The sequence below is a fragment of the Xiphias gladius genome, chromosome 6 (genome assembly GCF_016859285.1).
Source record: "Xiphias gladius isolate SHS-SW01 ecotype Sanya breed wild chromosome 6, ASM1685928v1, whole genome shotgun sequence".
NCBI lineage: Eukaryota > Metazoa > Chordata > Actinopteri > Istiophoriformes > Xiphiidae > Xiphias > Xiphias gladius.
In genome coordinates this window covers 3,942,539-3,968,471 of record NC_053405.1, presented here as the reverse complement: position 1 = coordinate 3,968,471, position 25,933 = coordinate 3,942,539, and the positions used below count along the sequence as shown (strand labels likewise).

General features: G+C 43.8%; 1 protein-coding gene across 2 annotated transcripts in view; it reads left to right on the top strand.

Annotated features, from left to right (window-relative positions):
• Positions 1-25,776, top strand: part of LOC120790887 (carboxyl-terminal PDZ ligand of neuronal nitric oxide synthase protein-like) — a 167,278-nt gene extending 141,502 nt beyond the window's left edge. For both annotated transcript variants that reach the window (XM_040128856.1, XM_040128855.1), the window contains exons 11-13: positions 21,632-21,828; positions 22,077-22,201; positions 24,799-25,776. In XM_040128856.1, coding sequence (XP_039984790.1) covers positions 21,632-21,828; positions 22,077-22,201; positions 24,799-25,459 — 983 coding nt within the window. In that variant the 3' untranslated portion in view covers positions 25,460-25,776. The remainder of the gene's footprint in view (positions 1-21,631; positions 21,829-22,076; positions 22,202-24,798) is intronic.
• Positions 25,777-25,933: the final 157 nt, after the last annotated feature.

Sequence of the window (25,933 nt, the reverse complement as noted above, 5' to 3'; positions counted from 1 at the left end):
AGATGTCTGGGAGAAAAATAAGAGAAACAACTGGAGTCCTGTTCAGCTTTCGAATCAGTGGGAGTCTGAGTTGTCAGACACACACACACAGAGAAGTCAGTGCAAGCCTTCAGCTAGGACATATGTCTGTAACGGTCACGCTGATTGCTGTTTCTTGCCACTACAACACATTGTTATTGTCAGTCAGATTTGTGTGACTAAAGGGAGACAATGATTCACTTCATGTTCAGTCTGAACTCACCTTAAGAATATTGGTGTCACCTTAAGTATCCTCTGTTGGTCACATCTGTAATACAAGTCTCCAGAGACCACTGTGTGACTCTAATCTCTAATCTATATGCACAATCAGCTCTGATCCCTTAAAATCTCTTGCTTTCCTTTCCTTTCCTCTCTTTTGCCTTTTTCTTTTCGTTACCCGCACAGACCTTTTATCCGTATATCACACACACTCACTTACACACTCCCAAAATCTCCTAACAGCTCACTGTTGCCGAATTTCAATTTGGGATTCAGGAGCTCTATAAAAAAAAATCAAGGAGTTTACCTTAAAAGTGTCAGCACACGAGTCTTTCTCCCTTGCAACAGATTGAAATTCAAAAAATGTCAGCGTGTGTGTTTGCGCTCGTCTTCAACACGTAGATGTTGGGGTATAACATAAAATCAAACCTAAAGCTAAACTCTCTGGTTTAAAAAATGTACATACACAATAGTCCATCTCCCTTAGGTTAGAATTTGTCAGGGTTGGGAGCATAGCTGTCAGTCATGCTGGCAGGCAAGACGACGGGGTTTTGGGACCGGAGAGACTGACGAGCTCTTGTCCGCGATGGAGTGAAAAGTGACTCAGCTGACGAGGAAAGATGAACATTTGAGCCAAATCTGGAGAGGAACATTGTTACAGTCTCTACGTTTGGAGAGGGAAAGTCTTCTCTTGCTCTGTTCATAAATAATCAAAGACTATTTTTAGACCAGATCTGTATCTGTATGTATGTACAAGCGTTGTTTTCTACATTACCCAACAGAACTGTTGAACTGCTCCGTCCTTGACTTCTGCAGACAACCCCCTTTTTGTCTCCTCACAGTTTGTTGACTTGGCAGTCAGAGCATGTTCGCACTTTTTTCACTTGTCCACAAATTTCCCCACTTTTTAATTTATGTAAAGCCGGGATTAGTTGGACCTTGAGGAACGCTGTTTGTTTCTTTTGTTCATCCCATAAACAAAAACTCTTCCCTCATGCCGCAACAGCGGCTCACAGATGACAGCCAAGAGTGGTCTCTCGCGTGTTTAAAAAACCAGCTCTGTGTATCGCGTCCAGGCACAATGCAGTATTAAAGTATTTATTTTGTTTCATGGTGGAAACCACAGAGTTTTCTTTCCACACGCGGAGCCCCAGACTATCAGAGCAGCAATCCTGTCAAGTCATTGCAGATAGTCCAGTACTAGGAAACAGTAGATTCAGAGATTCAAAGGGCAGTCGGGCCAACTCTCAGTGTGCTCGCAGTCTTTTGCAAAGAGCTCTAGCCTGGTACGATCAAACCAATCTAGTGAGAGTCCAGCAAACTAACTCCCCGTTAGCCACTCTCTTTCTGAAGGTGTTTGCAGTAAAGAAATTACAGAGATTCTATCTGGGGTTTTTATTTCTCTGAAAGTTTGTTTGGACATTTGTGCCATGTCAGTCTCACATGATAAACAATTAGACTGCGTGTTTCTCTGTGAAGTGTGTACCTTGTCTGAATAGTTCTCAAAACCTGGTCAGACAAGGGCCATGGATGAAAAACAAGGGCGGCTGCAGCAGCAGCACAGTGTGCCGCCAATTAGCGAGTAGCGGCGGTTAAAAAGAGTAGCAATACGTGGCACTTCAGACTGTCCATCTCGCCTCAAAAAACACAAGATTCTCCTGTGATGATGATGGCGCTCCATCTGATCAGAGCTGGTAGCACGTCCGCTAAGATCCATGTCGATGTTTTATCACACAGACCTGAGAACTGCAGCCATAAAGCGGGAACCTCCCCTGATCAGAATAGAATGAGTATTATTTTGATGTGGCCGGACTCAGGTCCCGAATTGAGAAGTGGTACCCAATACAGTAAGATTATACCTGTTGATTTAATGGTTAATTGTATGTACGGTGTCTATTCCTAGGGTGGTTGCAGGGAGAGTAAATCCTCAAATTCCAATAGTCATTACAAGTTCAGTACTTCAGTATTTTGGGGATATTTTATGCCTTTATTACAGAGGTGGCAAGTAAAAAGGGGAGACACAGATCAGATGTGTGGAATGTGAGACATCCCTGGAATGACATACCACAAAGGTCCCTGGCCGAAGTCCAACCGTGGATGTCATGGTTCATGGTCAGCGCTCTATAAGCAATGAGAGCGCACTGTCATTACATTTTCCTTTTATTTTAAATGACCCCAAAACACACTCGAAAATTCCCCAATCCCACACTGACAACCACTGCACTCTTACCTTTGTCTTTCTGTGGCCATCAGCAAGAGTTTGTTGTTTCCCCGAAGTGCTCGCTTTTCTTTTAAAGTGTTTGACCAAGAAGATGGGAAACAGACAAATCAAACATGAGTCACACCGGCGACAACATGAAGGATTTCCTCACTGACACCCACACCTTCTTCTCCTCTCCTCTTTAGTCATCTCCTTTCTTCCTCCTCTCCTTCCTCTTGTTTCTTCTCCTCTGATGTTTTTAAAACAGATTTTAGCTGTGATTAATGTATAAAAGTCAGACTTTTGCACTCTGTCAGGTTACAAAATTTTGAGGGACAGGTGTATCAGACCGCTCACCATCAGGTCAGAGGATTAGAAAGGAGTTCACGGCTAGAAGATATTCATAAACAGATGTTTCATCTCTGTCTCAGCAACTGATGCAATCAACTTCAGATAATGTGATGCCCTGGAATGTAATGAAACAGCCCTTCACATCGAAAAAAACACATATTCAGACCTGTTCGCAATAAATCAAACACGTCTCCGCACTGGTCCTGCAATAATTTAAAAAGATGACCCAGTTTCAGGAATCAACAATTGCATTTAATCAAAGAATGTATTACATTATCACGTGAGAATTTACTTCAGTATGAGGCTCAATCAAATCTTTGACTAATGTAGAGTGAGGTTACCTTCAAGCCTGGAGACAAAGGAGTGTCTGGAGAACAGGCATTATGAGACTGAGAATGTCAGTAAGTTATTGTATTTTTAGTTGCTCATGTCCTCCCTCTTGTGACCTAAACCCTCAAATGTGATTATTTATAGGTCTGTCTATGTTCTGAAGGTCCAAAAGTCACAGTCATTCATCTTGAGTTGTCTTTCTCACTTGAGGCTGAGGAAGTTGATGCCCATAAAGACGCCTTCCACCCAACACCCACTGTAAACACTGCAGGAGAAAAAAGTCAAAATGACATATAGTGCGTCTTTAACTGTTTGCACTACTTGTCTAAAAGGAATACTTACTTAACCCTAATCCAGTACTTAAATCTCAACCCCCAAAACTATTTCCACAAGTCTGCGTGCAAGATATTCAGAACCAGGCAGCCAAGCAGATATTGTAGACGAGATGATTAATATCCCACAAGTTGTTGTCCTGTTGTAGTGTGCGACTCGGTGGATGACTTGCACCGAGTGGCTACCTGTAGTCGGACCTGCCTCACTGAAAACCTCCTCTCAACATTAAATCTAATGTCTGTCAACCGCAAAACAAAACTGCCCGGTTTAACACCGGCACATTCATTTAAAACCTGCGTAACAGGTGTCCAGTCATACCATCCAGCTCGGACAAAGTAAGGGGACACCCTGCCAGCCAACCCGATTGGAGGGTTTTGGTAGACACTGTTTAAATCTTTGTTTCTACCGCTTTCTGTGCACCAAAGATGTCATTTTTATGTAATGGAAGAACTGCTGTGACCAATGACATCGAAATGATGTACAGTATACAGTATATCTATAAGATCGAGGGTAACATGGCAATATGGCGGCAACAACATGAGCTTGGCATTGTTTCTCAACCTACTTGGTCCACATCATTTTCAGTAAATTATCTGAGTCGTTACCGGAGGCTGAGGCCAGCCCCTCACAACAAAAGCTAAAGGGGAATGTCAGGAAGTTTCAATGTGTAACAGAGATTTGATGGCCCTGTAAACAAATGAAACTGATGTTATCTTACCCCAGGCATGCTGCTAGTCCTCTTGTAGCCTCACCAAGATTGGCTGAACCTAAAACTCTCTTTTTCTTTTGTTAAGAGGTTTGAAAAACAAAATATCCTCAGCGCTGCTAGAGCTTGGAGAGTATTGCGGACCAGTTGTGATGAATGAAAACACTGCACAACTCAGAGTAGTGTACAATTTTTTCATTGGCAAAGCTTTTAGCTGCAACAGTTTTGATAATCAATTAATTGTTTAAGTCATTTTTTTGAATTAGACTGAGTAATCTGATTATCTTTTGTCTTTGGACTGTTGGTCAGACAAAACAAGACATTTAAACATGTCACCGTGGACTCTTGTGAGGGGTATTTTTCAGTATTTTCTCTTATTTTGCAAAGCAAGTGACTGATCGATTAATCAAAAATTAACTGGTAATGAAAATAGTTGCAGCCTTCAAATTTATACATGCACATTTCATTCAGTCAGAGTGGAATTTTATTTAACCCTTAAGTAATTGATGAAAGATGTTAAGACCTGTCAAATTCCCTTTGCTTTGCAGTGTTTTGAGTGTAGAAGTACAACAAACAGTAGACATACGAACACAGTTTTCTATTTCTGCACTGCGTCACCGCCGTAACCATTTCTTTACTTGCGTTCCTAAATTCTGAACCTTCTCTCTTTTTTGTTCCCAGCCTGCCCTTGACACTTTTTCTTTATTCTAGCCTCTGGGGTAAATGGTCTCTCTTTTTCTTTCCTCTCCTTCCCTTTCACATCATCTATATTTCTCTCACATGCGCTCAACCTTAACCTCATTCCCCTGCCATGGCGTGAACCCCAGCCCTTCCTCCAACCTCTCCAAAATGTCAGATGTACTGTATTTCTACATGGTCTCTTGTTGCTGTTTTGTTTATTAGTGATTCATGTCGTGTGGTTGCAAAAATAAGAACAGCCCTTGGCCTTTTACCTTGACAGAGATGCCTGAGGTCAGTAATCCCCATGTGAAGGACCCGTGGTGGTGAAAGAGTTATGCAGAGCAGCTTTACAGAAAATGTTGACTAATATTAACTGTCCGTTCAGGGGTTTGTAATCTCGCACGGAAGCAGAGAGGAGATTCATTCCTTTGGCGAGTGACTGGGTATTTGTGTGTTAGGTTCGGTAAAGATTCAGCCTCTAATGAATTTATGGTATACAGTTGAATTCTGGCAAGAAGACAGCGTGTGTATTTGTGGTTGTTGGCGTGTGTGTGTTAGAGTGAGGTCGCTCAAGGTCATCCACTATCCTCCCACGTCAGCAGACAGCTTGGATAATTGGCTGACGCTATAATGAACCTTCGGAATTTGTATCATGCCGTCTGGTAGCCATATTTGTATTCCTGGGCTCCAGGGTAATGGCACGCAAGCAAGGTAGCCTTTGTTCCTCTAGCTTAGGGGACTCAGTGGTTTTTCTCTTGAGAGTTTTTCTTTCATCAGTCTTTCTGAAAAGCTTAAAGATGTTTATTAAGTTTTTTTTGTCCATGTTGTAAGATAAGTGGGCATCTACTGCCGAACCAGACGGGAAAACTTGAACACATTTCAAGTCGTGTATGATGAAACCATAAAGCCTCTAATTTCCAAAGCTTCTGGTGGCACTTAGTTATTTTTTTTTCTCTTCAGGTTGCTTGCACAGCTGTAGTTCGGTTCATTTGGTCTGGACCAGGGGGAAAAAAATTATACATGTTGCCTCTTTGTTCTGGCCCACTTTGTGTTCACACTGGCTCTTCACAAACAAACCGAGAGCCGTCATGCAGCACTTCGCTGCTCTGTATTTGTATATTTACTCTAAGTTCTCTGTTGTTATGAAGCGCTCACAAATAATTAATTAATTTTGAGCATTAGTGGTGGAGCCCGCAGCTCAGCCTCATGAATACTGACAAACATAGCGTACCGTAATGTGACGGGAGGGACCACTGCTACTCACTGCCAGCGTACACAGTGCGGGGCACAAGCAGAGCCTACTGCGGTGGTAACTACTTTTAACTTCCGATAGATCGGGGAAAATCCCTGCACATATCCCTGCTGACACGCACAAGTCACCACTGCAGCACATACAGTATGCTGCTTATACAGATCGGTTATAAGATTGCTTCCTTGACATTTGACGATCAGCAAATTTATTTAATAGTACTTTTGACTCTCATATCTATAAGTTTTGGGTTGGTCATGTCCGAAGGCCCATAAAAAGTTTCAAAGTGCTGAATATTCAGTTTTGAATATCAAGAGTCATTAAATTGTCCTGAAACTGAATCTTATTTCAGAAAACTTTTACAATGCTTTAATCTTTCTCTGTCTGAATTGGTCCTGTTGTAGATAAATGGGAGCTGCATATTCACCTGCAGAGAGAGATCAACAACAACGCGCTTCAGAAAGTAGCCATTTTATCATGTTCGCTCCTTGGATCAGCACATCCTGGCTACTCTTCAGTATCTCGAATACTACTTTAGTCTTCATGATGCATTCGGGTTTTGCTACAGGCATCAGTTGATGCAACGTTAAATGATATGACACCATGCGACATGGCTGGTTGTCCTGCATTAAAGCCTTTAAATTGGCTTTCTTCAACAGATTAGAGCCTCTCAAGAGAGCCTGATTTTAAAAACTTATCATGTTAGTGTCCTTACTGAAACCTCTTGTCCCAGTATTTATCTTATATTTGGTCTTGAAAAGGGTCTTTTAAACAAATACACTTCACCCTCTGGTATCGGACACTGTGCTTTAAACTGCTGAAGTGCTGAGTCTAGTTTGATTGGTGTCCTCCCTCCTCTCATCATTAATTGATTGCCCGGTGGGGCTCTGAGGGCCACGTTGCAAACCAGTCCGACCAAGTAGAGCAGCATCCGGTGATTTGCATCAATTTCCCCGTCACAGGCATATGTTGTTCGGAACTGAGGGTTAACTACCCGGACAGCGAGGGAGCGGCGCGGATCTATACTCGTCTCTACAGGCTCAGTCTGTCACCGGCAGGGACACACTTAAATACACACACAGGAGCACAAGCCCCCAAGTCTTTTTAGGGCCAAACAGGGGAATGTGCTCGGCTGGTCAAATCAGTCTCCTGACCTCAATCCAGCCGATTATGTTTTTCACTGCTGAAGACCAGACTGTGGGCAAAAATCCTCCGCAACAAGCAGAAAGTAAAGCTGGCCACGGTGCAGGTCTGGCAGGGCATCCTCAGAGAAGATACTAAGAGGGTTACCTCCCAAGCCTGCCACAAATTATCATCAGGGGCGCAAAACGTTGCTCTTGTGGCTGAATGGGTTCACTTGTGATGTTTAGAGTGACACGCGCAATAATCACATATGGGTTTAATGTTTAGGTGCCCGTTTAAGTTGTTCACACCTCCCAGTACCTTTGTCTGTGTAGTTTAAATTGGGGCTGCACCACACGTCTGTGTGTCAGGTGCAAGTTTATTTTTTCATTCCAACTATTAGAAACAATACAGGTAAAATAAAATTGACTTTCTTCAGGACTAGGCTGTAAGAGGTGACAAAAAAAAAATACTGTGCTGTATGTGGGTTCATCCAAAACAAACAAACAAACCTGAATTTAATAAAAGTGTATGAGATCCAGATTCTGACACATATTTATTATGTTCAGTTGGGGGTCTTTTGTGTGTGCACCACACACATACACAAAGAGCTACAGAGTATTAACTAAGTGTGCCCTGTGCTTGTGTCAAGAGTCGACTGAGGTTGTTTTGTTTCATGTGAAATACTGCTGACGGAGGCATGTGAGTTAGTGGGTCACATATAAACAAACACTCACAGCAGACCATCACAGTGCTGGAATTAATGACCATGTCTGCTCCAGAAGAGCAGAGGGAATAATGGACTTTAAAAGCCGAGCAATTAAACCTCCTGACCTCAGCATTAATGGTCAGAGCCAAAACAAGACTCCACCAGACTCGTTTGCTATTTAGACTGTTCTGATGATGGCAACGCTGGGTTAAATTCCTGTTCACGTGTGTCCTTAGATTTCTCTGTGTGTGCATTAGCATCTGGATCATTCATGAGCTTTCGGTGCACTTTAGTCCAGACACAATTAATTGATTAATCAACAGTCAACGGAAGAGTGAGCATTTTTATAATCATACAACCAAGTTATCTATCAAGCTGGTTCCAGCCTCTCAAGTGTGAGTATTGGGTGCTTTTCATCTTATATCGTTTTAAACTGAGTGTCTTTGGGTGTGGATTGTTGGTGACAAAAGAAACGATTTGAACTCTGAGATCCTATAGTAGGTATTTTCGCTTTTTTCTGTTTTATAAACTAAATGATAAGTTGATTTTTCTTTAATCACTGACGGATGAATCTAAAATAATCCTACTTGGAGCCCATGTGTAATTTTCTTAAACTTTGGTGTCTGTCTTAACTATACTTTGCAACTAAGTGCTGCACTCTACAGCATTACACTCACAATACCCGACCGCATTTTCACACTGGGCCAATTGGATTTGAACTGGCGACCTTCCACTCACATCTCTAACCTCTTGGCTGCCTCTGTACAGCCAGATTAGTCTTCCTTGTGGAGGCGTTTTTCCTGCATTTGCCTCGCCATTCAGACAAATGCGCATAGACGTTTGGAGGCAGCAGGGACTTGAGCAGAAGCCGTTTTCATGTTCTGACTAGATTTCTGCTGTACGTTGACATCTGGATGCGGCGGCAATCTGCTTTGATGTTCCCATGATGCAGAGCTAATGGCCATGCTGAGCGGCAGTTTGGCGTGGTCCATAATCTGGAACATGTGGAGCTCCAGATGTAAAGGGCTAAAGGAGCAAAACTCCTGAATCGCAGCGCAGCTGAGGTCCCGTCTCAGCCACATCTGTCTGTCAGCCCATCTGTCTTGTTCTGTCCTTTCCCTTTTTCCGCTGCTTCCTTTGTGCTTCTTCACATATTTGCTGACAAAAGAACTGACAAATGTAACACGCACACACGCCGAATTTAAAATAGAGGTGAGAGTCATCAAGGCATCGAGCTCAAAGAGAACAGCTCCCACTGAGGCAGGCGGGAGCTGAGGGGAAGAGACGAGAGACACCTTTGATCGTTTTTAGCTTTTAGTCGGTAATATTTAAACTCTTGTAGTGTTTGATGTGTCATATTAAGACTTAAAATAAGACACACCTAGACACGTAGAAGCCCCCCTTTGTTCACATTGTCTCCTTAAGAACAAACTCAGATTACCAAATAGTGTGTTGAACACACAACAGCAACAAAGTCTGTCTCGCTTGTGAGGCCCGTCCTGCCTCCGACTAACTGCCTCACCGCTATGTGTGGACACAAACACCCGTCCACATGTTTTTGTGTACTTTGGCTGTTTTTCGCGGTTTGGGCAAGACCCCTTACTTCCAGTGAAGTAAAACCTCAATGCTGCAGCATGCGATGATATTTTAGACAATCACATGTGGTTGTAATGTGCAGATGAGCACATACTTTTGTCCATGTACATTAGTGTTGAGTACTTAATCCCTAACATATCATTTAAATGAAAGCTTAACGTGAACCTAATTCTAATTCAGCTAAATACAACTTTGAAAACCCGGGGCCAGCGACATGATTTCACTTTTCCAATCCCTACGAGGATGGAAGTCCAAGGCCAAAAGCACTAAAAACGGACAAAAAGAGAATTGGAAAGAAAAGGCAGGGTGACCTACTGCCCGGAACGACGCGTACCTTGTTCTTCCACTGCCTCGTTTCCCTTGCTGCTTCAGGCTTAGCTAGGCTCGTACTTTTGTCGTTCAGACAATCACGCTCTCTCCAGGGAGCTTTGGGGTCAGACAGACAGTGATAAGGCAAATGGCTGAATGAATTATTGATCTGATGACTTTGATACTTCAGCCTCCTGTCTGTCTACAGCCTGCAGACCTGTAGTCTTCTCTCCTTATGCCATCCCGTTTTTTGTCTCCTGTTTCTCTGTCCAATTTTTCCTATCATCGTCAGTGCAGGCAATTTAACCTAAACTTTATATCACGTTGGTTTTATTTCTTTGTAGATTAAGGGTGTTGCTTTCATGATTTAAAAAAAGCTTTCGTGAGTACTGAGGGCATTTTATTTCAGCAGTGCAGTCACCATATGGTTTCGATAATGTAATGTCAGTGAACAGTGTTCTAGCTCAGATGTGTATTTCAACAAATACACGTTGAAGTCTTTTATTTTACTGCCTCGGCTGCCTCTGCTTTGGTCAGTGATTTTCCCGAATGTTTATGAAGTGCCAGTACACGGAGTGAACTTCCACGTGGCTGTGGTTTTTACATGCGTGTGTGAACATGATATTACGGTAATAATGTGCAAAGAGGAAGAGAGAAATCTCTCGCGGCTGAGAAACACTTACTTTCGTTCCCTTTAATTAGAAGAAAACGTGCTGTGGCTGCATTGCAGTGTGGTTTGTTGAGGCTGCAGTACGAAGAGAAGTTGATACAGTATCTCAGCATCTTTTATGATGAACTCTCCCTGTGTGTCGTTCCTTTTGAAAGACGGTGGAACACAGTGAATCTGAAAAGGAGGTCCAGTCCTCCTTGCTGACCTGGTAGACACTTTTCAGGACACATTTCACCACACCCATTGCTTTGCTATGCTCTCCTCTCTGTCCTTATCTGACCTGTATGACTGACCTGTCGTCCATTTCTCCATTCAGAGGACACACTAATGACAGTGTCCATGTTTGGGTCCTTAAGAGACACTTTAGTCGAGTACAAGGATACTCTGGCTGCTCTTTAAGAGTAGCCATGCTCTCCCACTGTTTGTAGATTTTTACGATTAGGACTTTTCTCTCCTTCTAGCAAGAAGGTTCGTGGTTCGATCCCTGGTTCGACCGGGGCCTTAACGTGTGGAGTTTTCACGTTCTCCCGTGCCTGCGTGCTACTCCGGCTTCCTCCCACAGTCCAAAGACACGCAGGTTAAACGACAACTCTAAAATTGCCTGTAGGTGTGAATGTGATCGTTGGTTGGTTGTTTGTCTCTAAGTGTGATAGACTGGCGACCTGTCGAGGGGTGTACCCAATGTCAGACGGCTCCAGCCCCCGGCGACCCTCAAAGGAAAAGCGTTGTACCTAATGGAATGATGGGAAAGTGCCTCAGGTATCTAATGGGGTCTGCAGTGGAAATTTTCAGTGGACCACTTAAGAGCCAATTTAATCAGAGGTTCTTTAGTCTATTTTTTGGAGCTGAATAAGGTAACAGACACAAGTGCCACATGTGGGCCAGCTGGATGCAGTACATCCATCATGTCCCATTCTCTCAGGTTTGCATCTGTCTGTGTCATGATCTTCAATCACTCACCCAACTCTGGCATCCAAAGTGGAAAAAAAAGTTCTATACCGGACAAATTCTTAAATACAAGCCAACATGGGGAACATTGACCTTTTCGGCATCAGTTTGGGCAGGTTAACATCGTTGTCAAACATACGAAAAGTCACCAAAGTACTTAGAAAATTCATCATAGTCCATAATCCATGTTGTTCCATAATGTCTTCCTTCATCCACTGACTGTGTTTTTGCTCTGTGACATTTCTCCAAGTGCTGCCACTGGTGGCCAGACATTATACCACAAAAATTGCAAAAAAATTACAAATTTTAAACTGCTGCCTGCCTCATTATTTCACCCAGATCAGTGTAGTAGTCTTAAATATCATGAACGAAATGGACAGGGTGGACAAACTTGCAGCCACTGTGGGCTGTGTTTAGAAAATATTGTGTTACATAACAGTCTGTTCAAGAGTTTTTGACCACTAGTAGCACTTTGGAGCACTGTTTTTAAGAGCGGTTGGCTCTTCTCTTTGTATTGTGCATGCACACAAGGTTGCAAAGCCATTCCAAAAAATCCGCTTGCAAATGTTTTATTAGGAAGGAAACGCTTTCATCACGTCTAACAGACCTCAAGGATACGCTCAGTGTGTTTTGGCAAGCAAGCCTGAATGAGAATTTTGTTTGCTCACAAAACACTCCACACCTTTAACATCAACATCAAGCCCCCTGTAGTGTTACTTGGTGGGTTTGTGTTGTCAAATTTCATCTCTCTTAATGAGCATTAAATGCCCAAGTTTTGTTCGGTGACACTTGACATTTATTTCTGTAAAATTCCTCAAACACTGGGAACAAACTACCCAACTGGCAGGACTTTATCTAGTTATCTGCAGCTCCTCTGTCCGTCTGTTCATCCCCTACGGACGATGTGAGGCAATGGGCTGAGACTGGGGTTTGCTGCAGTAATTGCTCTTCTGTTGAACAGTCAGGGCAGGTCGGCTCACCCCATTTTGTTTACAAAAATGTAATCAGTTTCCGATTCAGTGGAGATTATGTGGGATTACTCAATGCATGGTTTAAAGTTTATAGCACAGCTTTATTAGTAATAGGGTTAGTTATGGGGTTGTGGAGTTGTGGTGGAGAGTTTTAGCTTTGCTCAGTCAGAGGCTTGTTTCAAACTTTCATTTGTATTAGTTTCACTGGACAGTTTGGATGCCATGTAGGGTAAACGCTGTTCCTGGCGACAGAACAATCCCAAAGGGGGAAAACTAGGGAAAAGTTAAAAGAAGAAGAGGAAGAAGAGGTGTGGGAGAAGACCGGTCGGTTTTGTTTATGGCGCTTCTGTTTTCTTCTGAGACTGGGGGTCAGACTGAGAGGCTCAGTGTGTCACTACAAGACAGATGCCGACCGATGTTCTAAGGGATGGAATTCAAAGTTTGCTGTCCTGGTCTGTTTACGATTAGGTAGGCCCTGTGTAAGAAGAGGAGGGGAGGTCAGCTGTGACACGAGGGGAGGAGAGGTCAGCTTTGTAGATGGAGCCTCGGTTGTCTGCCGAGTTCACAGTTTACCGCTCTGCTGTCGGTTCCCTCTGAGGCACCACTGAGAGCGGGAGATCAAGCAAATTTGGCTAATTAGATTGGAGAGACCTGAAACAACGTCCCGGCTGGGGGATTTGGCTGCAGAAGCTGGGTAGATAAGATAGAAGACAGAGTACTGAAAACAACAAGACAAATTAAAACAACTGAATATTGACAATCAAGTGGCAAATAAATATATCAAAATATGATGTTTTAATTTCAAGTTTATCAGATTTATTTAGTATGATCATTACTTCTTTTTTAATTTATGTTTTAATGACTTTTTACTGGGAGAAAAAACACATACTAACGTGGGAAAACTTTTAAATCGAAACAGCTCTAGTGACCTGTCTCTTAGAAGCAAAGGTGGGAGTAGGGTGACGTCCAATGTAAAGGAAAACGGCTCCAGCTCTTTTTAACAGTAACCGTGATCTTTTCCTAACCATTACCAGGTAGTTTTAGTTGCCTAAAATGAACTATACCCTAAATTTAGAATCTTTTAAAGCTGCAAATGATAATCTTCTGACTGTTTTCTCAATTAAACAACTAACTTGTGTGTCAAATGTCAGAAAATATGAAAATTGCCACCACCAAAGTTTCCACGAATCCAAGGGACCATCTTCAATTTTTTTTATTTATTTTTTTTTAACCAGCAGCCCAAAAACTATTTACAATGATGTAAAACTGAGGAAAGCTGTAAATCCTCACATTAGAGGGGCCGGAGCGATGGTTTCGCCTCAAAACGGACTCGAACGATTATTTGATCGTCAAAATAGCTGCTGGTTTACTGTCAGCTGAACAGCTACTTGACTTTATCATTTCCGTGACGTGCTCCTTCGGTTTCCAGTTTCCGTTGATTTCGCAACACCTGTGGTTAGTGGTGGTAACCCTTAAAACGTCTTAATAACGCCAGTCCCAGAGAGCGGCTATTCTAACAGAAAGGATAACAACAGAGGACGAGGAGCAACTCGTGTATCTGTACGCATTATACATGTGAGGCGGTCTTTGCAAACTGCTGTAGCCACACTTGAACTGACGTATGCAGGTCAGCCCGATCCAGCACGGGCCTGACTCTGCCACTGACGATGAAAACTACTGTCTAGGCAACTAATGAGTGTAAGTACATTACACTTAATGGCCCTAGCAGGATAAATTTCGGGTGTCAGAACTTGTGTTTGATGTGATGAGAATCTTTAAGATCATAACTTTAACCATAAAGGTGACAGATCAGGAAACACTAATAAATCAAATTTTGACATGGTGATAGAAGTCACCTTGCAAGGCGATGACAAACCATTTTTAGGTATGAAGTCAATATGTATAACTCATCTGTGTTTTTCAGTTTTTTACATTCTCATTCTTTTACATACCCACTTAAACACATTGTCAGTATACACATATATAGCATATATAAATAGTTACAGCTATCTTTCCCTAAAAATGTCCACAAATGTCTAAAAATACCATTTATTAATTGTCTTTCTTCGTCCTTGTTAAAGATCCCAAATACAGTTTTTAAAAGTATTTTTACCCTTATCTTCGACGTCAGGATTTTGCAGTGTCCTGCTGTAGAAGGAAAGTCCCGAATGTTGCATTTGATCCTCCGTAAAATTGGCAGTAAAATCCAGACAGCTCGAAAATGGCTAAAAGCAGGGACAGAGCGATGAGGTGACGGGCAGCATGTCGTGTGCGGTCCCTCATCAGTCTGAGACAGGCCCACCCCCACCAGAGTCCACCCTCTTTCATCATTGATGTTATAATGAACCCAGGTTAAAGATTGATGAGCGGCTCTACCTTTGGTGTGTGTGTGTGTGTGTGTATTAGAGGGAGGGAGGTATTTTTCTTCCCTGCTTTCAAACTGCAGACATGATTGGCCTCTCTTATGCTAATACTTTCCCTCAAACACACGCACACACACACATGCACACACACACAATTGAATACACACATGCATATCTTAATTTAGCCAAGTGAGGAGCTCTAATTTAATACATCAGCGATAATGACCCCGTCTGGTCTGAGTATTAGTGTGTTTGTGTGTTCAAGTGAGTGTGTTTCAGGTCACTTATCCTCTCAGCCCGGCGCCGGTCTCTCACGTATTCTGCTCTCCCTCTGGTGCAGCTTCGCCCTGATCTGTTGCACCAGAGGATCATCACGATCGCTCATTTTAAGTTTTTCAGGGAAGAAACAGGTGACGCTCTAATAGAGTAAAAAGGGAAAAACTGCCAAAAATTGGATTATAATCGCGATAATTACGTTGCAAAATGGTATTTGTAGGACAAATATCCTGTAGTTCCCTGTTTTTTGTCGTTGCTTTGGCAGATAAGTGGCAGAAACAATCCTCTCCATCGTTTCACCCTTTGAAAGCAGAAGCACATCTTGAGCTGTCCTCACCACCCAATCGGCAGGCCTCATGTAGGCGAGTGTGCACGGGCGTCGTTCAGATGTGTTGTCGTGGCCGTTTCTTATGTACGTCCTGTATGAATAAACTTATACGATGTTAACATTTTTTCTTCTCTGTTTTGAACCTGCCCCCTCTCTGTGTAGGTTTGCAGAAGAATAATTTAGCTTTTGTCTCTTAATTTATCCTCAAAACGTTTTGTCATAACTCCAGAGAAAGTTTGTTCTGAGTGTTTGAAGAATTTTCCAGAAACAAATGTCAGTGGTCTCGGAACAAGACAGAACAAGCAGGTTTATGCACCTGCATCAAGAAAATCACCCCTTGATTCCTGTTGTTTCGCACTGGCTTTTTAAACGGTTTGACTTGCAATCGACAAAACGGTCCCAACTCAAGGTCCACTTACTCTGGAGCTTTTGACCGTACTCGCCAGTAGAGAAGTTTGCTCAGCTGCCACGGAACTGCATTATTCCGAGCTCCTCTAAGATTTATCATCAGTCTGTCCTTGGAGACAGCAGGTACCGATCCCAACTCTCGGTGCGCTTACTAACTTCTTCTAGACATTTTGACCGTTTCACATGGTCCTCATCGAGTTTTGTCTCCGATTGCGTTTGGATCTTCGTCTCCTGACAGCGGTGTGTTATATGGCTGAAAGCTCCAGAATACTCATCAGCGTGACTTGCATTGGAAACCTGGGAAATAATCTCACTCCATTTCTCGCAGATTTAAGAAATAAGATATTAGGGATCAGTAATGTGTTGAGATATTACTACTTTTTTGCGGCCAAAAGTCAAATAAGTGTGAAGTTAAGGAAGAATTAAACTAAAAAAACGAGAGAGAGACGCATCTATACGCTACAATTCGGTGAAGAGAAGCAAAAGGTCTGCGTGTGTGTCTTTGTGTGTGTGTGTGTGTGTGGGTGTGTGTGTGTTTGCATGTTTACAGGGTTCGGTGTGTGTGCTCAGTCTCAGTGACAGAAGTGGGTTACCATCAGCTAAGAACAAAGCTCAGAGTTTGGCACTTTGATCAGTGATGCCACAGCGAGCAACGCTAATTAAAACATCAACGCTGGTGGCCTGGCAGAGTCGGAGCCGGAGTCACACGGGCGCTGACCAGCTCCGGATGAAAATGAAAAATTAGAATCATAATCAAATCCTCATTCACAGTTATTATTATTTAGTTCCTTATACCAACTCTCCAAAAACCAAAAGTTGGTCAACTTTGAGTGATAAGAGCTGAAGTCCTTCTGAGAAGCTGAAACCAGAGAATGTTTGATATTTCTACATCATAAATAACCAAACAATCATTCAAAATCATTGATTTTTTTTTTTTTTGTCACTAAACTAATCAGTTAATTACCCAGTTGTCTAAAAGATCTAAAAGTATCTCTCTATATGAAGGTAAAAACGGTGAGAAACAGTTTTATGTTCCATAAAGACTGACGGTCCCGATCATCCACACTGTCTTTTATAGGAAATGAATTTCACAACACGACAGTTTCCAGATCTGCGAGCACAAGCCTCCGGGAAAATCAACCATAAAACTCAAAATTGTTTTGTGCCCCATAAATGTCATTTTTTTTTTTTTTCTTTTTTACTGCTCTGTTTCTCATCTTGCTCTAGTGTCGGTTTATCCGGCAAGGTTGGGAAGTGACTGATTACATGTGCCGAAATGATTGAAATGTAACTACGAATCACGAGACGGTGTGAGGGGGATTACACGTGGAATTACATACCGAAAACAGCCTTCCCAGCTCTGCTTTCACAACAGCGTGAATGATCGGTATCTGTTTCTCTTTCTAATCTGGCTGTTGTTTGACTAATGCTGTTAATCCACAGCAGCTCCTGAAGAGAGAAAGAGAGAAAATCCTCATTTCGGTGTTAATGAACGATAATTATTACAGATGGAATCCTTCAGGCTTGTTTGTAATTAAAACACAGTGCAGCACAGACTCACAAACAAACACTAATCTGCCAGTGGTACGCAGTCTTCTTGAATTAAACAAAAAGGCTGCAGGAGGTCCCTGGAGTGGAAGCCTGCTCAGCTTTTTTATTCGCTCTGATTACAGCAGCTTCTTCCTTTTTTTTTTTTTTTTTTTTTTCAGAAAATTATTCCCATAGCACCTAAATATTTCTCAGTACTCCGGTGCCGAGGTTTTCAAACCGTGGGACACGCCTTCAAATCTGAATGCACAGACAGAATAAACATATTTTTAGATTCAGTGTGACCTACGCCCCCCAGGGATATCCATTATCTCAGATGTCCACTGTGAATAAAGGACCATAAATGAAAGAGATGTTCCTTAAAACTCCAGAACCTGCCTGAGCATCGTCTCGTTTTCAAGTTTTCTTCAGTATCACACTAATCCAATGATAGCTTGTCTGCGCATTCATGGGTACTTTGCAAACAGGAACTGGTAACGGCAATTGGGCCACACTTTTAATGATGCTGATTTGTCAAAATGTAAACAAACATGGGTTTAAAAAGAAAAAAAAAAAAATGGGGCTCAAGTTATAGCCCATAGCCAACTCACTGCCTCCACGGCAGCAGTATACTTCCTGTGTTGGGTGGGGGGGCAACACCAAGTTTGGTTTGCCTAATGGAGTTTTAAAGTGTGCTTCTTTTTGTCTTTTTTTTTTTTTTAACTTACTGCAGACACGAAACATGGTTGGTGTATGTTTACATTATGTCTACGGTATGAATCTGTGACACAGCGCTGTTTAATTTGTCCCAACAGCCTTTCATTAGGCTAAAACTTAATTTCATTCACATTAATTACTTAGTTTGAAACTGAGTGTGTGACGGCCTAAATGAAATATGCACAGCACTGTTTGATTTAGAACGGCCTTCGCAGAAACACGAGCCTCCGAAGGAGTTAGATCGTGCAGTTTTTAAACGATTACGCCTCAAATTGTGATGCCACAGTGGGCAGAATTTGTAGGGGAAAAATCCACCTGTTTCGGCCTAAATCACAGTGGGGATGCGGCACAGAAGGCTGTGCCATCGCCGCTGATTGGGAGGACATAGATCAACCGTCTGCCCGGATGAAATTCTCACTCGTGAGGTGCAGACACTTGTGGGAAATCTCAGCAGGGGAAGTGACAAATTGGACAAAGCGTCTCCTAAATTCTGTCAGGAGGAAACAGGGCTCACTAACATTGAATCCTTCAGTTTGTGGGTACTGAAATAGCTTTACCTCTTCGGAGAAGTGGCAGCGCCGTTATTTAGGGTTCAATGTTTGCTGAAACATTTTTTCCCCCCGGGCCCCTGCGCTGTGGTCACCTTCAACGCACCGGTAAGGGAAATAGATGTGAAGAGACAGATTGTTTGCGCTTTCAACATGTGGCGCGGACACCAGCTTACATTCCTCAGCCGATTTCCAGGCACCTTCCTAAGGCTTGTGACAAATAATCGACCTCCAGGTGTGAGCCATTGTTTACTAGAGACAGCACAACGCACCAAGTTGAAGCAGGTACCTACCTGGACGAGAAGCTCACTCCCCGTCTCCTTCACGTGTCAGCACTCAACGCAGGCAAACCCTTCCTGATCTTTCTCACATGTCTTCTCTTCAGAGGGATAATTACCGACTTTGGTGTTAAACTCAGACACATACACGACTCCACACGGCAGTAAACGGGAAATATTGCTGTGGGGGTATACACCGTTAAAACCGATAACTTGCTGCTGATCGCTGTAGACTCTCTCGTCCCGTCTCTACTCTCCCTCTCCGCCCTCTTTCTCACCTTCCCTCAATTCCTCAACTATGACGGGCACCTTAGGTCGCTGTCCCAGAGCATACGTCCCATTTAAGTCACTCGCCCACCCGCATTTCCCCTTTATTGTCTCCCACGTTGTTTCTGTTTAACAAATTTCTCGACACTCTCCCGCTACCCGGTGCGTGGCGATGACGACCCGTGCTACCATCGGCCCCGGCACCGTGCTAGAAGATAGAAGCACAGCGAATACCGAAATGTAGCATTTGGGGGTAATTTCACTTGTAAAGAAAGAAATGACAACAAGTTGCGAAGCGGTTGAATTTTGGAGCCTGAAACACGCCTGGGAAAAGATTTGTATTTACTGAAAGAGGTCACTTGTTTAGGAAGATAATCTGAGATCTTGGCACGCAGAGTTTCAGAGCTGGCTCCGGGACAGTCCAGCTGACAGGCGGTCATAAATGATGATGATAAATCACATCCGTGTGTAAATGAGCCCAGGCTGAGACACCCGGGCTCCTTTCCAAACAGCAGGTTTCACCTTTTCAGCAGCCAGGCTTTTCTAGACACGACGAGACCTGTGACCTGTTAATATTTAAGTGTATTGAATGACACGTAAATTTTACAGAGCACATCATAAGGCGCGTTGCACAAACATCCTCCCTTTCTCGTGCTTTGCTACATTACAGGACCATCCGTTACTCCAGCGTTAGGAGTTGAAGTGGGAAGAATACGTGGCCTCATTGTCTGGTGGGATCAATAGGGGTGTTTTTATAGCCCGTGAAATGTGACACTATGGATCCTGTGATCACTTGATGACCTTGATGTACAGTCGGCGCACATGAATGACCTTGGCCGACAGGCAGAATATTGAACAAGTCCTAAAGCATGTAAATTAAGTGTCTTTTTTTATCACAGGTACAAATGGGCAAAGGGTATATTGACATAGGCCTTATACTGTCCACAGTGAGTTCTCCTTATCAGGGCTAGACATTTAGCTAACAGTTTGAAGTCCTCCAATGGGGGGAAAAAAGGCTAATTTTGAGTATTTTATTGCAGTTTTACCGCCATAAAACTGCAATAAAAACTCTATAAAGATCTCATTCAGTAAGGAGTTATTAAAGGGGAGGAAAAGCTCTCCAAGCTAACAAGGTTGCTAGCTGACATTTAGACGCCTCACTGTGTTATAAACCGATGAATGGTATCTGAGGAGCCTTTGATCCTATGGCTGTGCTTTTGAGACTGGACTTCTGGATCGCATTGCGTCTTACCTCCACAACAGCGCAGTCCTTTTTTTCCGTTTTTGTCAGCGCTAGTTTTCATTAGCCTAATAGCGGTCCTAGGTAAAAAGTTGAACCTAGCTCCACTTTTGCCACAATGCAACATTATCCACACTCACACCAACGCAGCCGAGTGCGATTTTTAGCACAGGCCTGTTTTTAGTCCGAGCGCTCACTGCCGCCGCAGCGTGAACAGCAGGGAGCATGTAGTACGCACATTTCCGTCACGGTCGTCCATCGTAGAACAGAATCCCACACGTGCTCAAACCCGGATGTGCACACGTACACATAGAATCGATCTCTGTTATATAGTTACATTTATCCCGGTGTCTTTGTGTGGTTTCACTTTGCACCCCTCTGCTGTGGCAGTTGATTTGCGATTTGATGACTTCTATAACTAAGTGCCAGCTCGCTGTAAAGTAAATGTATGTCCTTCTCTCTGCTCCTCTCGTATCTTCGTCTCCTTAAAGGTTACTCTGAATGCAACCCTGTATCACGTTCATTCATAAAGCTGGATCACATTTCCTCTGGCTTCTGGCCAATGTGCTTTTGTCGCTCTCTTTGTTTGGGACAGTTGAAAGTGAAATACTCGTGCGCGCAAAGCGAAGTCAAGGTTACCTGTACCGCCCGTTTTTTGAGGCGCCGTCCGATTCAAAATGCTGATATTGTCTCTCTACTCACCTGGCCAAGTCAGTGTACCTTTCAGATGTGTGTATACCCGTCTGGTATGACTTGTCCCCTTGGACATCATTACATTAGCACCATTTTTGTGACAAAGCAAAAACAGTTCCATGAAATGCTTCTTTCTGATTCTTCTATGTCTCATTAAATGCCTTCTGAGAAACATTTCTCTCCAAGAGGTAAGAACTTTTGTCCTCAGTAAATTGACAACCACCTGAGCTCCCTTTTTATGTTTTGCCGTTTCTGATCCTGCATTTTGGACATTTTCTGCTTCATTTTCATCGGCATTTCTTACTATTCGTGTGCATGTGTCATTGCTTTCATATTTTGTCGATGCTTATTACTGCGTGGCATACAGTGTTACTGCTCTCCCACCTCGACCCCCATATGTTGTATGCATTCTCGTGAAATCCCTTTCAATCTTTTTCTGATGATGCAACATCAGTTTTTTGTTTGTTTTTTTTGTGCAAAGCTGCAGAGTAACGCAGCAGGTGTCTTCTGTTAAATCCCGCTTGTGTAATTACCTGTCCGTCTTTCTCTCCCCTGTCTTCTCTCTTTCACCCAGTTGATCAAAGCATGTTTGAGAACTCCATTGCCCAGCAGCAGAGTCCCCAGATTTCCAGGCCGGGCCCGCCCTTGGCCCGACGCTCCCCAGCATCGGCTAATCCTAGCCTGGGGTCCAGCTCCGTCGACTCCCCATCCTCCGGAGGCCAACAGAGGCTGAAAAATGCCATTAACCTGGGCAAGGCTGTCGGGGCAAAGGTTAGTAAGACGCACACAGAGAGGAAACGTGGAGTTCCGCAAGTCGTAATGTGCGTACATCCTCTAGTCCTTTAACCTCTGATTTGAGGTTATGTACTGTGATTTATTAAAAAGAAAGTACCCAGAATACACATCTGGGTTCAAGTTGCATCACATTATTGTCACATCAGTTGAGGCGATAAATATCTGATTGAAAACTTACCCATATAACTTAAGTCTGTTTGTCTGTCTGTCTTCCGTCCTGCCAGGTCAATGACTTGTTAAGGCGAAAGGAGCCCAGCCACCTCGGTGACATTGGCGTCACTGAGGTCAACAAAAACGTCGGTGCCGTGTGGAGCTGCATGGACCAACTCAGCCAGACTACCGCCAACAGGTAGGAGTGCTGGCTGTGTGGCTGTGTGTGTGTGTGTGTGTGTGTGTGTGTGTGTGTGTGTGTGTGTGTGTGTGTGTGTGTGTGTGTGTGTGTGTGTGTGTGTGTGTGTGTGTGTGTGTGTGTGTGTGTGTGTGTGTGTGTGTGTGAGGACCTCTACGACAGAGTTGCTGCTATTAGTACTTACTGCACCCATACCACTGACTGAGGTTTTAGCAGGACTATCAAAAAGAATTTACAGAATCTCAGTTTCAACATAGCCTCACCTAGACTTAATCTTAATCTTAATTTTAACCCTAATCCTGAATCCAAACTAGTCATAAATTAAATATTTACTCTCTTTTCATAGTGTTTTTTAGTGCTTTTGTACTGTATGTATGCATTTTAGGACGGATATGTAAAAAAGCAAGGCTGCCCATTCAATTTAATGGTAAAACCACTGAAAGACATCATCTTATTGTAGGGAAAAATATCAGATTACCTTTGCTGACAGAAGCGTCTGTCGCTGTGAGTCAGGCACTGGGTCAGAAGATGTTAAAATGTTTTAAGATTTTTCCTGTGAAATGTGGTTTTTAATTAGCGGTTGCACATCAAAGGAGCCTGCCAGAGGTCTGAAATTGAACAAGACTGAACTTTTCAGCCTCTTTTACAGCCAGAGTGGAAATGCCTTTTAATTTTGCATTCATCACTCGCTTACATACACACACTCGTGTCTGAATTTGTGGATTTGTTCCGGAGGCACTGATCTGTTGTGTCCCCAACTCAAGATCATTAAGGCAAAAGTCATTTTTCAGCCGCTCTGCCTCCATTTGTCTCCATTCACTGGACTGTGAATATATTAAGTTTGATTTACCAGTAATGGGCTGCAGAGATTTTTTCCGGGCCACCGACTGGTTTTGAACGGCTGAAGCTGAGAGTGTTTTTTAAGTAATAACTGACTGGCTCCCCATTGTTGAAACATGAGTGCGCGAGAGGAGGTGGGGAGCAGGCTGGCGCACAAAATCAGCCCAAGTCTTCTTTTTTTTTTCAATTTTCCCCCCGGAAATAAAGAGTGCATGACCTCTTTATCAGCGATTGGTCTTAAGAGGTTTATTTATTCCCGTATTCAGATTGGTGTTGACCTTCTCTATAGACACGTGGGCCTACTTTGCACAGATGAAGCTAGAAACGTTAACTTATTTCATTTCTAATTTGCAATCCTTTGATTAACAAAGGTGTCTGAGCTCTCTATATTGTCATACAGCACAGCAGTGTGTATTGAACTAAATCGTCTTTGTTTGCGTGCACCCCTCGCAGCGCCAGTGAAAGATCACGCGGCGGTAATAATGACTCCTTCTCTTTTCTCACCGCGGGATGTAGTTGCCATGGTAATTTTTCTCTCCCAGCAGTGAGCTGTTTGTTTTTGTAAACACTTTCGGTGCAACGCAGCGAGCAGTAATTACCGGGACTGACTCCGCACCCTCCTCCAGATGCACGCGTTCCCTGACTTACAGTAACACACTCCAGTCTGCAGACGAGTGCAGGTAGGATGAGTCTGAGGCTTCCTGCCAAATGTGATGCCGGTTTTTCTACAGGTGGCGCTAAAGCGTGAAAACTTTAAATCACTCAGTAAAACTGGAATTGAATTTTTTTTTTTGCTCGAACACAATTCTTTATGTTTGATGCCCCGGCAGTTCCTGACAGGATTTAGTTGTTCTCCAAATACCATGGTGTCCATCATCCAGTTAGTCACCAGCAAAATGTGACATGTTGAACAATATTCTGCTGTTAAAAACGGTACAATAGCCTGTTTTAATAAGAGCTTATTATGTGTGACAGCAGGGCAGTGTGTGTGTGTGCGCGCGTGTGTGCGTGTGTGTGTGTGTGTGTGTGTGTGTGTGTGTGTGTGTGTGTGTGTGTGTGCGCGGGCACAGTGGGCGTGCCAGCCGGCAGTGCAGCAAATACAAGTGCTCTTGCCGACCGTCCACGGTTTGTCAACAAAGCAGACGCACAAGGCGAAATATGGCATTACTTGGCTAACATGGCCGACAGTCAGGGCAAACTCACGGACACCACAAACCCCGTCTGTTAAAAGATGTCTTAAACCTGCGCAGAGCAAGGGAGCCGACACGCCATGCTTGGCAAAGCGTCTCACCGTGTCTGTCGGAGCGACGGGGTAGCGATATGTGATAGATAACATAATGACATCCTGCCCGTGCCCTCAGATCCACCACACCAGTCATAAATCATCAGTTCTGGTAATGTTCATCATGACATGTACATATTTGTCCATAATTATTTCTATGACTAGAAAATGATTCTCATTAGACGCTGTTTAATACCTGTAACAATTTAGTAGGTCACCAGTTTTGGTGTAAAACTTGGTCCCGTATCATGAAGATGGGTTTCGATTGCCTTATTTTTATTATGCTTTTTTAAAACCTGTGAAAATATGAAGTTGCTTCCTCCTGCCGTTCCTCTAGTTCCTCCTCCTCCTCCTGTCTGTCTTACTTCCTTACCTCCCTCTGCCTCTGTATCTCTCCATCACTCCGCCTCCCCCTTTTTCCTTTCTCCTTATCATCCTCACACGCGTGTGCCCCCTTTCCTCTCCTCTCTTCCAGTCACATCTCCTCCTGCGACTCCTTCCCTCGGCTGGACCCACCGCCCCCGTCGGGGAAGAAGCGCCTCCCCCGCGCACTGAAGACCACCCAGGACATGATGATCTCCTCTGACCCCGTGGTCTCCTCTCCGGACGCCGCAGACTCTTCCTCGGTCCTCCCCTCCCCTGAAAAGATGCCCCTTATCGCCAAGGAGAAGCCGAGGCGCAGTGAGGAGCAGCAGCAGGGAGGAAAGGAGGAAGAGGGGTCGACGGATATCGCGCCGTCGCTGGGCAACGCAGGGGAGAAGGTCGCTGCTTATTTGGAGGCGAGAGGGAGCAACAGCGAGGTGGATGGAGTGATGGGTGGCGGAGAAGATGACGTGGAAGACAGGAGAACCCAAGGAGACACGGAGGAACATCAGCCCCAGCTCCAGCTCTCTGTTCCAGACCTCATCAACAAAGATCCCCCTCTGCTTGAGCCCAGAGCCAAACCCTGCAACATCTGGCAGAAGGCATCGGGCCCGGACTCCCGGCTCGCCTCCACCCCCTGCTCGGGGAAAACTCCCCGCCGGATCAGCCTGGGCGAGGAGGTCCTGCTCGGGAACGGCGCCCCCTGCAGCAAAGGCCCCGCAGTGAGCGCTGAAGACGCGGAGCCGCACCCGGACCTGCTCTCGTTTGAGTAACGGGCAGAGCCGGGGTCCAGATACCAGTTCAGTATGATTCAGAAAGTTTCAACTTTTTCTCTCAATTTCTACTCAAGAGGCCGGATCAAATATTCACTGCCACTGCTCAAATATATAACTCAGCCTGCTCCAGGCTTTGCTTTAGGAGAACGGAGCAGGTACTTCCAGGAGCCAGGGCGAGGGCCCAATCTGGTGCTTTTTAACTTCTTATCAGCTCTTTACAACTGTGGACGAGTTTAAAGGTCGCGGTGACCAAATCTGGCCCTACAGCATCGGCTGATCAGACACTCCAAGCTTCTTCTTCATGAGAAAAACACGGCTGACCAGAAACTGGATGATGGACAAGCAGCAAGAGAGAAAATGGGTTGAACTCGGGCTTCGTTTTAGTGCAATGAAAGTCCAGATTTAAACCAAAAAAAAAACAAAACAAAAAAAAATCACAACTGTAAAATATTAAAATTTTCTCATGTTTTA